General features: G+C 32.9%; 2 protein-coding genes across 2 annotated transcripts; one reads left to right on the forward strand and one right to left on the reverse strand.

Moving 5' to 3' along the window:
- Positions 1-430: 430 nt before the first annotated feature.
- On the reverse strand, positions 431-2,380 carry LOC114422030. Its single transcript, XM_028388203.1, has 2 exons — positions 2,045-2,380; positions 431-990 (listed from the first exon to the last, which is right to left on the reverse strand). The coding sequence occupies exons 1-2, from the start codon at positions 2,193-2,195 to the stop codon at positions 593-595; spliced, it is 549 nt and encodes a 182-aa protein (XP_028244004.1). The 5' UTR covers positions 2,196-2,380; the 3' UTR covers positions 431-592.
- An 8,562-nt stretch (positions 2,381-10,942) lies between these two features.
- LOC114423106 (inorganic phosphate transporter 2-1, chloroplastic-like) lies at positions 10,943-16,917 on the forward strand. The gene is made up of 3 exons (XM_028389728.1): positions 10,943-11,908; positions 14,786-14,977; positions 15,637-16,917. The coding sequence occupies exons 1-3, from the start codon at positions 11,198-11,200 to the stop codon at positions 16,459-16,461; spliced, it is 1,728 nt and encodes a 575-aa protein (XP_028245529.1). The 5' UTR covers positions 10,943-11,197; the 3' UTR covers positions 16,462-16,917.
- Positions 16,918-17,327: the final 410 nt, after the last annotated feature.

Genomic DNA, 17,327 nt, shown 5'->3' on the forward strand with positions numbered 1-17,327 from the left:
GATTACAATAGACATTTCAAAATAATAGACAGATTAGACTTATTAATAAATATTATATTTATTATCATGTTTATGCTAACTTATGTTTGTTTTCTTATTTTTTTTAAGTGTTTATTGTAATGTTATGAAGATAAAATTACATTTCGAGTAAATAATCATTTTTGTCCCTAAATATATAAGACACTTATAAATTCATCCCTGAATGTGTTATCTAAGTTATTTTATTAAGTTAACATATGAATAAATTTATTCTACTTTTTTCAATTTTTAAAATTAAAATTTGAATTTTCATGATGAATGTATCAGCAGCTCACACATTCAACAACAAAAATGAGTATGTACCAAATTTCTATTTGTTTTATCTTTTCTTTGAACGCATCATCACAAGCATATCAATCCATTAATGATCAAAGGGAGATAACAATCCACGGCCAAAACCTCGATTAATTCCTTTTCAAAAATTTACAACACATACTTATATATACATAATTACATATTGTTGTTATATTTGATTTTCCTTAAACAACAACTTGTTCTTAAATCTTACTCGCTCAATCTCCAATCGTTTCAACTCAAACAACAGCAGCGCTAGCTAGTGCCAGTGGTTGCCGCTGGGGACGAGGTAAACGACGCCACGGTTCCCCTGAACGCGGGGATGACTATAGTAGCGGGGAGAGGAAAGAGAAACATAAGACTTCTTCGCCAACTGCGGCGGCGCTGCCATAGCGGTACGGCAGCAAGACGACGGAGACGACGAAGAAGATGAGCACGACGACGACGTTGTCGACGAAGATTTTGACGGAGCAGGCGAAGAGCAAAGGAAGGCTCTGATTTTCAAAGATGAAACGGCACCGTCGTATTCTTCCACGAGATTATTGAGGTCCTCGTCGCACGTGATGGAAACCAACGCGTCGAGGTCTTCGGTTGGTAACTGGCAACGGAGGTGGGTGACGTGTGCGCCGCATAGTTCTTCCAACTTCACCATAACCTCTGAAAAGAAGAAAGTGCATGTTTGACTTATAATTAAAAATGTGTCGGGGCGCGTGTTCTAATAACCTTGGAAAAGAAAAAACATATTACATATTTGGCTTTTAGTTAAAAATATGTTTAAATATAAAAATAAAAGTTTTAGTTATTCTTTTATTCTTTGAATTTAAGAATATATTTTTTTAGTTCCTAAAATTTAAAAATAATTTTTTAATCCCTTTAAATTTTAACAATGTATTTTTTAATTCTTAGCACAACAAATCAAGACATTTTATGACAACTTCTAGTATTTTCTGACAATTTTCAAATACTAATAATTTTAAAATATAAATTCAAGGGTTAAAAATAAAAATTAATTTATGAAAATTAAAATTTTATAAAATATCAATTTATTATATTAGAGACTAAAAAAATAATTTTTCAAAATTTAAGAAAAAATAATAATTTTAAATTTTAGAGACTATAACAGTAATTAAATATTATTTAAAACTAGTTTCATATCAAAGATTAATTTTACATTTATTAAAACTAGTTGGGTAAGAAAATGATTTGATTTTTCAAATTAAGTGATAATGTTAGTTCATTTTTGAATTTGTATTTTAAAATTGTCATCGAGGATTAAAAACCACAAAATACTAAAAACTCATTTATTATATTAGAAACTAAAAAAAATGAAAATTTAAAGATTAAAAAATATTTATAAATTTCAAAAACAAAAAAAAAAATACACACCCTAAATTTAAAGATAATTAAGTCAAAATAAAATAAATGTAAAATGTATTGCAGTGCGCGTTCTAATATAAAAGTTCATTAGGTAGAAATAAAATAAACGCAAAAACAAAAGAAGCACGTCGACAGAATTATTTTTTCTTTAGAGGTAAATTTTTGTAACGGATTCCCAAGGACGTTATTAATGTATGTTTGTTTGACATGAATCAGGCATTTCCGAAGCACGTTGAACATGATTTTTTATGAAAAGAAGCATGCCAAAGCAAATACAGTTATACGCCGTCAATGTAAGGGAAAACAAGAAGGGAGGAGAAGGTGGTGGTTTTACCGGAGAAGGGAGCGGAGCGAGGGAGGGCGAGGACGCGGGTGTGGCCGCCAAAGTAACGGAGCTTGCTGTCGGGAAAACGGGGGAGGATTTTGCCGCCGTAGCTGCAGAGGAATTTGAGGTTGTTGCCATGGGAGGGAGAGGGGCCCACCATTGGGTTTTCGTTGGATTTAGCGGGAACGAATGGGATTGGGGGTTCGGTGTTCTATTTAATTCTGTGAAGAAGACGTTAAGACAAAGAAAGAGGGCATAGAGGTTAAAAGTTGGAACGACAAGTTTGGTGGTGTAGCTCTTCAAGCTTATGTATCCAATCATTTGTATTTTGTTTTGTATTTATAGGATAATGATTTTCATGTACCCATCTCTTATTCCTGTTTGTTTCTCTTCTTGCCTTTATTTTTATAGTGTTATAATTACTATTTATTTGTTTTATTTTATTTCTATTTCCTTCTCTTTTTCTCTTTTTCTTTTTCTCACCACAAACATACATTATCTGTATTTAGGCTATTTTATCCTGCATTTTTATTATTGTATCCGATGCTTTCCAATGCATTCGGGAAAACTTATTTTGGAATTTAAAATGAAAGGTGTCGGATGTAAAATACATTTCAAAATATAACAGAAGGTGTCGGATACAAAATAGTAAGAGTGAAAAAAATAAACTTCCTGTATTTATAGAGAATAAGGCCTGTTGGAAGACTTCCTCCCCTGCATAACTTATTGATTAGTCTTGCTGTTGTTTTGTTTTTAGGTGATGGAAAGTAAGGTTATTTTTAAAAGGACAAAACTTACATTATAGGTGTTGTTAATGTTATTTTTTAATCAGATTTTGAGTTACATCTCTATAATACGCATTGGCATTTAATGAAAATCTTTATTATGCATGTTATCAAATTGAAACTTTAATTTAATTTTGATCGAAGAACAACATCAACAGTACATCCAAGTTTTTTCCTTTTTAAAATGGGTAAATAATAATGTATTAGTTTTGTATTTACTTTAAATTTAAGAATATTATATATTTTTAAGGTACAAAAGCTTAGCTTAAAATAAGTATTAAAAACTTAAAGATTATTGCATTTTAGTAAATATTGGGATATTGTTCTCCTAAATATTTGTTAGACCAAAAATAGAGAAAAAGGGTAGGTTTAAATTAGGTTTGATATTAAATAACACTTGAGTTGGTAGAAGTGTTTTAGTTGGCAAATTTTCTTCAAGGGGTTCCATTTACAAAGTATTTATTAAACATGGTCTGTTTTTAAACTATTTACAAGGGAGTTCGTTTTTACAAGGAAGCCACGGGAGCTACTGGCGATATAGGCTGTTGGCGAGAGAGTTGCTTACGTGGACATGCCGCCATTGCTGTTGGCGAGACAACTGACGTGACCTGCATACCACCATTCTCATTGGCGAGTCTGGTGACGTGGAGAGAGTCTCGCCCTTCCCATTGGCAAGACATGCACAGCGGGTTGCAGAACAGGAGGCCTGCTTTTTCTGAGCATATATCGTCATTACTAATGGTGAGAATAATGTGACCATTGCTTATAAAAAAAATCTTCCATTAGAACGCATACACTCTTGTATCCTCTCCCCAACTTCCTCTATAATATTTCATCTTCTTCTTCTCCTGCGTGTGTCTTGCTATGTTTCGCTTTTCGCTTCTACTATTGGCAATATACTCATATATTATCATTTCAAACACAAACTGGGACGTGTTTTTTAAATTAATATTTTATAAATAGTTTTTATGTATTCTAAGCTTAGATTAGTTAGTATGAAAATATTATTTGGTTGTTGTATATATAAGTTTGTGAGATATTTTATAAATAGTTTTTATGTATTCTGTTATTAATATTATAAAAAAATTATTTGTGTTAATAGGTATTCTAAGCTTAGGTTAGTTAGTATGAAAATATTATCACATAAATATTTTTAAGGCAGAAAAAGCATCAACAAAGACTCATAAATAATTAATCGTAATAAAAATAACTTCAAAATAAAAATTCTAATTACAAAAATTAATACACATAAATTTCAGCTTAAAATTTTATTCTAACAAAAAAAAATAATTACTTCAAAAATTTAATTTCTGAATGATAAAAAGAAAAAAAATCTATTTGTTTGCTCTATTAAACTTAAACTACACATTAAAAATTATTACTTCAATTAAATAATTTTTTGGATAATTCCTTAACTTCTAAAACTGGAAGGGAATCACGTAAATATTTTTAAGACAGAAAAAGCATCAACAAAGGTTTATAAATAATTAATCATAATAAAAATAACTTCAAAATAAAAATTCTAAATAAAAAAATTAATACACTTAAACTTTAGCTTCAAATTTTATTCTAACAAAAAAATTATTACTTCAAATAAATAATTTGCGAATCATAAAAATAAAAAAATCTATTTGCTTACTCTATTAAACTTAAACTACAGATTAAAACTTCATTCTAAGAAAAAAAATTATTACTCCAATTAAATAATTTGTGAATAATTCTTTAACTTCAAAGACTGGAAGGGTCACACATAAAAATTTCTAAGCATAAAAACCATCAACAAAGACTTATAAATAATTACTGGTAATAATTTCAAAATAAAAAATCTAATTCCAATAATTACTACACTTAAACTTCAGCTTCAAAATTGATTCTAACCACAATAATTATTACTTCAAAATAAATAATTTGTAACTGATACAAATTATTCAAAAACTTAACTTGAAAAGAATGAACGCAAGGCAGATAAATTATTGACTGAACAACAATATAAATTGTTACTTCAAATAAATAAGGATGGAATGAGAAACTTTCAAGGCAAAAGCTGGGCTATCTAAAGAGAATGAAAGCAAGGCTTGTAAATTCTTGATTGAACACGCTGCTGTGTGCTTTCTTTTATCAAAACTACTACAAATTTTCAAGGCAAAAGCTGTCTATTTAAAGGAATCCCAGACACCAGTCTCGTCATTTCCAGTGGCAAGAACCACTGCTAGCCTGCAACCTATATCGCCAGAAGCATTGGCGACTCTCTCCACGTTACTAGACTCGCCAGCAGCAATGGCAGGAAAGCCACGTCAATTGGTCTCGCCAACAACAATGGCGACATGTCCACGTAAGCAGCTCCCTCGCTAGTGGCAATGGCGGTTCAGGCTATATCGCCATTAGCAGCTGCGGCAAGTTTGTAAAAACAAACCCCCCTTGTAAATAGTTTAAAAACAGATCTCGTTTGATAAATACTTTGTAAATGAAACCTTCTAAGGGAAATTTACCATTTTAGTTCAATTCGAGTCTTTAAATTTTCTTAGTTTTGACCCAATAAATTCAAGTCATTTCAGTTTAGGTCTCTTTACGCTCGAAGCTTGAGTTATCCAACAAAGAGGAAAAAACCAAAATGAGAAAATTTTGAGAAAGAAAAGGGGGCAAAAAGTGATATGGGTGGAGGTGAAGGCTAGATTTGACCACCTTCAAGCAACAATTATAGTAGCAGGACATTTTTAACAATCTCAATTCATTCACCTTTTTTACTTCTTTTATTTTCTTGCACATACTTTCAACTAACTTTTCATTCATTCCTTTTCACTTTTCTTTCTTTCTTATTTTGTCAGCTTTTCTATTTTCCTCCTGTTTCACCAATTCATTACAAGAATTACAATTATGCAAATTTTCACAAAGTGACTTGTATAACACCCCCATATTTTTCATGAAGTTGCCACAATGCATCCCTCAAGGTACCAAGAATATTCCAAAAACATAAATAACATTTAAATTAACAGAGGTGATTTGGAAGCTTCGAACATTCTCGAGAGTTAAAAAAAGTGAAAGTGGAATTCGAGTGAAAAGATTGTCAAACTTTTTTTTTCTATCTCAAAGGATACATTAACAGCCATTGCAATATATATATATATATATATATATACACACACACACAAAAACTGAACATACAAGCAGTATTACAGTATTCACACATCGCTAACATTAGATGATATAACTAGTAGAATGTAGCAAGAGGGGATTCAAGATTCTGATATTTGATGAGCGAAATTGTCTCAATGTTTAAATTCTTCATCCCTAAACAACTTAATAAAGGACCAAATAAAAGTAAGGGAGAATGATGGCACATACCAATTGACAATCCCTAAACCCTTGCTAGGGATTTTACTCTCTCACAGCAATACTAGTCCAACAAAGGACCCTGATCTATTATCTCTTCACACTGATTATATATTGAAGATGTTGGAGGCAATGCAACAGCTGCTCAGTGGACGTTGAGAAGGCAAACCAACAAGTTTCTCAACAAAATCATGGGCATTCAAAATTTTTATTAGAATGGTTTGTTTGATTTTTAATTATGTTGTTTATTGTTATAGCTAATGTAAAATGTTCAATTTGTGTTTGTAATGTTGGTGTTTTAGTTTTGTAGATTTTATCATATGTTGCCTGGATTGAGGGAAGGTACGACTATTCTTTTGAAAAGAGCATGGGTCTCTAAATTGATAAAGAGGGGGGTGTATGCCTTCTCCGGGTTATATGGCAATGAGAATGAGAAGGGGATGGGAGGTAATAGAGTAGAAGGGGTGGTAAAAATAGCAATTATCCACTCCTATCTTGCAACAAAAGTTTTTTTTTTTGTGATCCCTTTTTTAATGTGAAAGGTATTAGAGTTAATGATAACATTGAAAATCAGTTTTACTCCTTCAATAAATTAGAAATCATTTTTAAGGTAATTATTGTAAGAATTAATAAATTTATCATATATGATAATTTTTTATGAAATGATAATATAAATTTATTTTATATTATTAGTACATAATATATTTTCTCAATGTATTATCATCTTTATTTTTTATGTCTTTTATCATTGTATATATAGTTTATGAGTGTTTGTGTGATGGACATGATATGATAGAATATGAGAGTGAGATAAAACATGATAAGAAAAAAATAAGTTTTAATCTTATTCAATGTTTGTTACACACCAAATAATGATAAGAAATAGTATAAATTATGTTCAAATGACAAAATTACTATTTCATTATAATTACATACAGTTTTACATTAAAAAAAGTCCTGTTAATTAATATTTTTACAAATTATGAAGATTATAAAAAAATTAATTTTAACTGAATTATAAAAAAATATTTTATTTATGCAATTATTTTAAATATAAAATATAGAAGTTTTATAAAATTATAATTATTATTAAAATATTTTTATTTAAAAATATTTAAATAATAATATTTAATTTTAATATTTTAATTAATAATATAAATTAAATGTACTATATGTTATATTCCTTATATATATGAGTCTTATATTCTTTTCATAATAATATCATACATACATTTTATGTAATAAGTTGAATATAATATATATAAAGGGAGAGAGAGAGAGATTGAGACTATAGGACAAAATTATCATATTCTATTAGAGCAACAAACAAACCGAATTACTCATTTCTAAATGAGCAAATTATACTTGTATTTCCAAATTTTCTAATATTCCCTTTTTAACTTCCTCTCCCAAGCAAACTTGGTTGCCTCTCCCCCAAACCTCCATGATCACTACACCAAACCACCCAATACCACCACCGCACTCAAACACCAACACCACAACCACCCAATGCCACTTCCACATCGCACCAAACCTACCACCATGTTGCCACTCAACCATCTACCTTCGCCATGCACTTCCCTATGATTCATGAATCTCCATGCTACACTAAATCTCCACCACCACCCCCATATAGTTATGGATTGAGTAATTCATAATACATTTTGTATTATGAATTACTCAATATGTAATAAATACTAAAAGTACACATTGCCACACTAACTTACCTTCAAGTGTGTCTTTTGTGTTGCCTTCAATGGTGATGGTTGAGTGACTAGCAAACACTAGAGGGAATTGTGACGGGCTGCAAAGGTGTCTTTACCTTTGCCAATGAATGGGATTGCTATAATGATGAGGTTGGACCTACAATAAAGGGCATTGCTACAATTACAACAACCGATGCAACAGGGTGCAAGGGTTGGGGGTTCACGACACAAGAGAAAACAAGGGAAGGGTGTTAAGGTTTGGCCGAGAAAGGAAGGGAAAAAATGTCTATTTAGGGTGTCAAGTAATTCTTAGGAGGTGCACCAAGCAAAAATGGGTTGTATTAAGTAATTATCATTGTCCACTCTTGTTCCATCTTCGGGACCATTGTGGAAGAGAACAATGCTGACTGGAGAATTGCTTTGGGCACCAGCAACATTGCTCGTACACCCAGTAAAATATGTGAAGTGACAAAAAGGTCATTCACTTAATTTTTAAAAAGCATACTAATGCATTCTGTATGACTTTTGGTTCCTTCTTCTTCGTTCGTGACTTGGTTTTGTCTCCGCATTGTCACTGTCGTCGCTCATGCCGCCAATAACCGCAAGACCAATTGTCGTGTTGTTGTGCTTCTCCGCCGTAAGTGTCTCGTCCCTCTCTTTGTCTCTTTGTGGAGGTTGTTTGGTTCTGGTTGTCGAAAATCCATATAAGACATACAAATTGGCAATCCATATGGCTTTTACAGATTGGTGATCCGTATAAGCAATTTGTATGGCTTATACGAATCACCAATCTGTATAAGGCATAAAGATTGTCATTTTGTATGCCTTATACGGATCACCAATTCGTATAAGTCATACAGATTGCCAATTTGTATGCCTTATATGGATCACCAATCTATATAAGTCATATGGATTGCCAATAAAAAAATATTAAAAACAAATTAAAAGGAACTTATAGATTGAAAATCCGTAAGGTTCTTATGGATGATCAATTTGTAAGTTATATACAACGTACGGATTATCAATTCGTAAATTGTATACAACTTATGGATTATCAATCCATAATTTTAACGCGAAAAAACCAAATCAAACACTTTACCTCCGCTGTTAATGGCCATACCAACCACCGCAACAATCACCACTTGCCCACGAACCATCGTAAACAATGCACCTCCACCAAAGAAGACACAACAACGAACGAGCAACTCTCACCGAAACAACTCTCACGACAACGAAGGTGAAGGAAAATAAAAAGAACAAGCTTGCATGAAGAAACGTTAAATAAAAAAGCACAGGAAAAGTTATAAGGGAAAGGTACAATGGGAATTTAAAAAATTTGTTGAGTTATATCAAAACTAAAAGAGGAAAGGAAGCCCATTATACGATTACAAATAGTGGGGACTAGAGAGTTTCTTTTCTATTTTTTTATAAATTACATTCTTTTATTTAAAAAATTATTAAATTATAACTTTTTGTTTTGAAATCATACTTTATTTTGAATAGATTAATATACATTACATTGAATTTAATTAAAAATTTAATCTATCTATATTTTGTTTGATAAAAAAAATTATCCAATCCATTTATTAACTATTTTTAAAAATAAACATTAATATTTATATATAATTTTATACCCAAATACTCTTGAATATTGATTCAAGGATTCCTTAATGAACGGTGTAGTATCTAATTCAATAGATTACATATTATATTAAATAATTCGTTGTTTATCAAATAACAAAATAGTTTTTTGTTTGTCAAAAAACAAATAATTTTTTATTTGCCAAAAAGATAACAAATATTTTTTTAATCTTATTAATTCATTAATTTTTTATAATTAAATGAATTAGGTGAACTTACATGTAAATGAAGGTTTAAATATATTTTTTTCCTTTAAATTAGGTCATTTTCATTTTTGGTCTTTTAATTTTAAATTTTTTTATCCCTCATTATTTTTTTTAAAAAATACATTTTTTAGTCTCTTCAACAATCAATAATTTCTACTAATTGTGCATCCAATAAATCGCTAAAAATAAGTTTGAATGAACTAACGGAATATTTTTCAAAATTCAGGAGCTAAAAAGATTTAAATTTAAGAGAAAAAAGACAAAAATGATCCAATTTGAGAGAAAAAAGAAACATTTTTAAGCCATAAATAAAATTAATGATATTTTTAAGTAACTTACTTTAGGCCTCATGTAGGATGGTTGCTAATTTTTAGTTTTGATATTTTATAAAATCAAAACTAATTTTAGTTTTGAGTTTTAATTTTAACTTTGATTTTCAAACCGGCAACTTTTTTGCCCTCTACCTTCCCATCAGGGCAGCAACCTCCTCTTCATCTCCCTTTCATCGTCCTGCTACTACCGAAAATGACACTCCACGGCCTAATTCATAATCCACTTACGAATCACAACTCTGAAAACACAACCACACAGATCCAACACCAAATTCAGCAACGCAAGAATAAGTCCTTGAATCGCTGTCATACCTCCTCAAACAAGCTATCGTCATCGCCAACACCAACCACCTTACGTACATCTCGTTGCAATTCCTTAAGTTTTTAATTGTGTTCAAAGTAAATTTTGTATGTACTTATATCACATCATATTTAAATAATTTATTCACGTTTATTCCAATGACACAATTTTTAATTAATTCATATTTTTATATTTTTTCATTTATATTAATTTTGTTATTCTATTAAAATGTTACCATAAACATGATGATAGAAATAGTATTTTCAAATATAATATTTCCAAGAATATAACATAATACCCATAATATTCTTAAGAATGTAATTCTTCCAAATGCAATACTATTCTTTAAAAACAACCTCTCCTAAAAAAGTTTAAATGGTATAACAACAGGCAACAAAAGGAAAGAAACACGGAACAAAAAGAGCAAGCCAATCTGTACACGTGTCAGCCTCAGAGACAGCCCATGTCATACTCTGTGGTTTTACTCCGGATAATGGTTGTGTCCGAATTTCATTTCTCATTTCCCATTTTCTTTTTTGTTTTTTGGTGAAATTCTAATTTCCCATTTTGAACCATAATATTTCAGACTGATATTTGTTGCTTTGGATATATATTTGGTGAGAAGGCAGAGACCCTCCAATCACCACTCATTTCCATCAACAAGAAACCAAGCAAGAATCCAAAAACTCACACTCTCACATCACAATGCTCTCTTCCACATTCCCCTCCTTCTCCTTCTTCCTTCACTTCTCCATGGCCAAGAAGAATCTACCTGAATAATCCCACACAGATTCCAAAACAAACACACACATACACCCTTTTCACATCACTCTTCATTGCTTAATTAAATAACTAACTAACATGAATCCCTCTTGTCGCTTCTCTTCAACTAAACACACCTCCTTCCTTCACAACTCTCACACCCACCTCTCCAAAACCACTTCCCCTTATGTCTTCCTCGGACACTCTCACTCTCAGAAACCTTTTCTCTTATCACCACCAATAACAACAAAGCCTTATCCTTTTAATAACATTCTCAGGTTCAGAAACATCAAACTCTCTTACCCTTTCGCAACGCTTTCATCTTTCGCTGAGGGAGAACAACAAGAGAATCAGGAGGGAACAGAAACACCACCGAGCAACGATGAATTGGGAGGAATTGCGAAGGCCTTCAACATATCGTCTCGAACGGCTTCTGCCATATCGATATGCATGGCATTGGCGGTGTTGACTTTTCCGTTGTTCATGACTTCTTTGGGGCAGGGCATGGTTCTGAAGACGAAGGTGCTGTCGTACGCGACGTTGCTGTTCGGGTTCTACATGGCGTGGAACATCGGCGCCAACGACGTGGCGAATGCGATGGGGACGTCGGTGGGATCCGGCGCCCTCACGCTCCGGCAGGCGGTGCTGACGGCGGCGGTGCTCGAGTTCTCCGGGGCGCTGATGATGGGAACGCACGTGACCAGCACGATGCAGAAGGGGATTCTCGTCGCGAACGTGTTCAATGGGAAGGATTCTTTGCTCTTCGCCGGGTTGCTCTCTTCTCTCGCCGCTGCTGGCACTTGGTTACAGGTAAAGTAAAGTTTCTTTTTTTTTGGTTAGGATGAATCTTAGTTTTGTTAACAAAGTCTTGCCATCAAATTAACCTTATAACTCATAGGAAAGTGAAGGGTTACTTTTTCCTTTCTAAATATAAGATTTTTTTTAAGAAAAATTATTTGTCTTATTTTATAATTTTTAGATGTGTTAATTTTATTGTTTTATATATTCTTATTTAATTATTTTTCTTCAAATATTAATTAGAGACAATTAAGTAAATAAAGAGATTAAAAAATAATAATTTTTAAATAATAGTATTAATAATTAATATATTTAATGTGATTAATTAAATTAATTAAGATAAATTAGTTGAAAGGTCTTGGGCCAACTCAGTGAGTTTTCGATTTTGAGGTTAGTAAGGTTATTCATTGCGGTTTTCAAAACTGCAGGCAAATGTAGAATGCCGTTGTAGATGGCAATTTAAAACCTTGAAATTAGAATAGGAATTTTTAACTGGAATTAGAATGTAGAACAAATTATAGCAATACTTCCCGAGGTTTATTGTAATTGCTTTTTTTAATCATTATATTCACCTTTATAATTGGAGTGTTAGCATAAGATTTGAGGAGATGTTAATATAATATGTTTTCAAACATACAAGAGAATGTTAGTGTAATGTTTTCAAACTTAAAGAGAATTAGTGTAGGAGAATGGAAGGGATGGTATTATGCGTAATTTAATAAAAAGTCAAGAGAGTGTTGTTATAATTTACTCTAGAACATATTACCTCCGGTCTAGGCATGGTAACAGGGAGCGGTCGGAGGTGACTTTTGCTTACCCTCCTCTATCCCTAAATCTCATAACCACTCCCGTCCGCGAAAACCGACGGGACTATAAATTTGCCCCCGCCCCCACACCCGACTAGGGTTGGTTTTTTCGCCCCGCCTCCATCCTCGAAATATATATAAAATATTTTATAAAAATTTATATATAAACAATAATCATTAACATAAATACAATTTTGGACAACAATAATGTGTGTGTGCATTTATTGATTACTTTATTTGTTAATTTTTTTTACCACTAATGATTACACTCGTTTTTTCCTTAAAAGTAGTGCATTTATTGAGCTATAAAAAAAAAAGTAAATTCATTGGTTGAAAAATTATATTTTCAAAAATAACCATGGATAGTCTTGGAATAAAATTAAAATTTATGACAAATTAATCAGTCTAATTATTTTTTATTAGTTTTGATGAATTAGATAATTGTATCTTAAGATGATAGATAATATTACGGTATAAAAGTTTTTTTATAACATGCTTCAATCAGAGATTCTCATGGACTTAAACATTGTTGACTTTTATAATAATTAGCTTTGAAGTGTTACACCTAGCTAGGGTGACTTTTATATGGTTGACAGTTATCAAAATTAAATTTTTGGAATAAAAAGACAATTTCAATTAACACTTCAGAAGAATCTTAATCTGGCTTTGTGATGTTGGGATGATTCCTGCGGCTTTCAAGATGACTGGTATTGAGAGAATTCTCTATAGGAATGTGGGTTGAAGTTAGGGAAATAGAAATAGAAAGAATGTTACGTTTGCTCATTGGATAGTTCACTGGCCAAAATTGGCAGTGGCGGTTAATATGAGTGTTGGGACAGAAAACATGTGCAAAAGATGGCTAAAATTGGCACCATGAATATGATTCATCTGCGGGAAAACAGTCACCACTAAAACAGTCACCATGAATATGGCTAAAACAGTCACTACCGGAATGATTCATTTGTGAGAAGAGTCACCGCCAGAATAATCCTCTGTTGGAATAGAAGCCACTGATGTAATCCATCAGTGAGAAAAGAATTGCATGACAAACACTAAAGCAGGTTATCGGGATGTCTGGCAATGCTCGTATTGGAAAAAAAACTCAAGTTCTACATTGACTAGAGATAAGAATAAGGCCAAAATAGAATATATAAGTTGGAGACAACCCTTATTTTATGAGTTTTTAAAGTTGAGTTAGACTCAAATCTACATTCTAAGAACTCTCTTCGTAAGTAGTAGGAGTTGCCGAGGGTAATCAGCTGGCTGAGGTGTAGACAAAGAAGGAAACACACTAGAAAGGTCACGGAGGATAGTACCGCTCTGATACCATGTTGAAAGAGAGAAAAATAGATGCAAAAGATGTTGAAAATGGAGCAGGATACTCAAAAATTCTAAGACATATAAATGATATCGTTATATATTTATCACACTTGCTAACAAACAGGTTCTTATATGCACACAATTTTTTCCATACAAGTCGGTAGCTGCTGCTTACAATATATTCTTTTTCCCTTCAACGTATCTTAGGCTGTGTTGCTGTAGTTGGAAAATACAAGGATAAAAAGAAGCATTATTAAAATTAATGAACGTACACTTTTCAACATAGTTATTAGGTACGTGATATGTGTACAAGTACGTGGTTCGTCACTCTTTACATTTTATTACAAGATTTTCTTTAAAGAGAACCTGATATGCAGTATGTATGTGGTACGGTGAATTTGGCATGTGGTACACAAGGGTATTGACAGTATTTTCCTTGATATTTTTTCTTTTCGTTACCATGTTTAATTTCCATGATATTTGCATACAAAAACTTCTTTTTGAATGATTGAAGAAAATGGAAAGATTGAACTCAAATTTGTATTAGAGGCATGCCATTTTTCCTTACAGATTAGACTTTGGAGCAACTGGAATTAGATGCCAATTGCTTCTTCGAAGCAATATATATAGTACTATCTTGACTTGGTCATTGAATTTATATTATATAGTTTTGTTCAAGAGATAAGTAAATAATTATGCTTTATTTATGCATTCAAACAATCCAATTCGATTCAACATCTGATTATTGTTTTGTACTATGCAGTTTGCATCATATTATGGTTGGCCAGTATCTACTACACATTGTATAGTGGGAGCAATGGTGGGGTTTGGCCTAGCTTATGGAGGTGCCGGAGCTGTTTTCTGGGGTTCACTGGCCAGGGTGATCTCTTCGTGGGTTGTCTCACCACTAATGGGAGCTGCTGTGTCTTTTCTTGTCTATAAATGCATTCGAAGGGTATAAGCTCTTTAATCCAACATGCTGTCTTCTGGGTTCTAACATTTTTTTTATTTGGTTACAAATGCAATCTAGGAAAAGTAATCAAAACACTAAAGAAAGCCATTTTCAGTCCAAAATCATTCATCTGGAATTAAATCACCAGTTTCACTTTTGAGTCTCAATTCCTGCCCCACCAATAAGAAGCTGGCATGTCATTAAGTATTTTTTCTTAAATTCTCAAACTACTCCTGTCACGATAAACAAAACAGTAACTGACGGGTTAGAGATTTACAAGGGCCAGTTTGAGAATTGAAGCAAAAATACTTAATGATGTGTCAGCTTCTCATTGATGGGGCAGGAATTGAGACTCAAAAGTTTGACCGGTGATTTAAATCCCATCCAAAATGATGTGATACCTGAGTTTAATGAGATGAGTTGTCAAACTCATGAAAGGATATGAGAATACATCATCGGAGCAATGTAAAACTTGTCTATATAAGGAGTACATAAAAATTAAACTAGCATGATTTGTGCTCAAAATTTATTATTAACAAACACTGGACACTTTTTCAAACATTTTTAGCTTGAAGGCTATGTGGAAATTTCCATTTTCAAAATTTCAAATTGTCAACAGGATAATATGTTAATTTCCTGCTCATGTCTTTTCCCCCTTCCAGTTTGTATACAGTGCACCTAACCCCGGTCTAGCAGCAGCTGCAGCGGCACCAATTGCTGTATTTCTGGGTGTAACGGGGATTTCATTTGTTGCATTTCCTCTTAGCAAGAGTTTCCCTTTTGCTCTGGTCCAAGCTTTAGCCTCTGGAACTGTTGGTGCTTTTCTGGTAGACAGAATCATCAGAAAACAGCTTGGACATCTTCTTGTCAAGTCAAGTACTCCAGAGCCTGAGCCAAAAGAAGACACTGTCCACCACCACAATATCGGATTCCTCGACGATGTTGCAGGCCCGAAGGGTGCTCAACTGGAAATAGTTTATGGAGTCTTTGGTTACATGCAGGTCCTCTCAGCATGTTTCATGTCATTTGCTCATGGTGGAAACGATGTCTCCAACGCTATAGGTCCATTGGCGGGTGCACTAGCTATTCTTCAAGGCAGTACCATGGGAACTGAGATTATTATTCCAACTGATGTCCTTGCTTGGGGAGGATTTGGAATCGTTGCAGGGCTTATGATGTGGGGTTATAGAGTGATAGCTACAATAGGAAAGAAGATAACAGAACTTACACCAACAAGAGGATTTGCAGCTGAGTTTGCTGCTGCCTCTGTTGTTCTGTTTGCCTCAAAGCTGGGGCTACCCATCTCAGCAACCCATACTCTAGTAGGTGCAGTAATGGGAGTTGGATTTGCAAGGGGATTTAACAGTGTTAGATCAGAAACTGTGAAGGAGATTGTGGCTTCATGGGTAGTCACTATTCCAGTTGGTGCTTCTCTATCAGTTCTCTACACTTGGATCTTGACTAAGATTTTGTCTTATATTTTATGAGGGTGCATTCCTAGATATGAAAAGCTTATGTATGTGATTAATTCAAGTTACTAGCAACATCTTTCAAAGGATTGTTTTGAGGAACAAATTGGACAAGAGGGGTGGGGCAGCACAGGTATCTTAACTCAGTTGGCAAGGGATGAATCTTTTATGTTCGGATGTCAAGCCTGTGATTGCTCATGTTCATTTATTCTCGGATGGAAACTTAATAAGCGAGGAAATGAGTGGAGAATTTTTCGGCTGCAGCATTTTTAGACATTTTACTATCTAGCCAAGTTAGAAAAAACAACTTAGCAATCCTTGTTATGTTTAAAAGGTTACAGATTCAGCGATATTATTGGTAAAAACCCAACGTTTGTACTTATTAACAGATTCATTTAACCTTTTTGCCCCAAATTAATATCCACTTGTTGAAACATTCTTCTATATAGAGCTGTGAGATTCAAGGTTTCTTAATGTCCAGATCTGTTTATTCAATAAGGTTTCGTAATATCTAGACCAATTTTGGGAAACAATGTAAAATGTGAAAAACGTGTAAGAGCAATACATCCGATTAACAGAGCCTGAATTAGTATGTGAGCACTGAGCAAACAAAAAAAAATGGCTGAAGGTAATATGAAAGTACGAATTTAATAAAATAAATAAATGAAATGCGATGGAGATATCTGGATTCTATTTAACGAGAATAACTCAATTTCATTTGTGTAGTCAGATCTGTGAGAAGTTATGCCAATGCTATACCAATAGTTTTTAGTTTTTTTTTTCTTCGTCTATCTAATGTTTGGTATAATGGCGAGTTTTACGTTGACCGGTCGAGGCTTAACACAACCCTCTTCCTTAACTTGGGCTTGGAACCGCCTATGAAG

The sequence above is a fragment of the Glycine soja genome, chromosome 8, assembly GCF_004193775.1.
Source record: "Glycine soja cultivar W05 chromosome 8, ASM419377v2, whole genome shotgun sequence".
NCBI classification, from domain to species: domain Eukaryota; kingdom Viridiplantae; phylum Streptophyta; class Magnoliopsida; order Fabales; family Fabaceae; genus Glycine; species Glycine soja.

Coding starts and splice junctions, on each gene's coding strand:
- LOC114423106 (XM_028389728.1), top strand. CDS start 11,198: ATGAATCCCTCTTGTCGCTTCTCTTCAACTAAACACACCTCCTTCCTT. Junction 11,909..14,785: donor CTGCTGGCACTTGGTTACAG/GTAAAGTAAAGT, acceptor TGTACTATGCAG/TTTGCATCATATTATGGTTG. Junction 14,978..15,636: donor TCTATAAATGCATTCGAAGG/GTATAAGCTCTT, acceptor TCCCCCTTCCAG/TTTGTATACAGTGCACCTAA.
- LOC114422030 (XM_028388203.1), bottom strand. CDS start 2,195: ATGGTGGGCCCCTCTCCCTCCCATGGCAACAACCTCAAATTCCTCTGC. Junction 991..2,044: donor TCGCTCCGCTCCCTTCTCCG/GTAAAACCACCA, acceptor TCTTCTTTTCAG/AGGTTATGGTGAAGTTGGAA.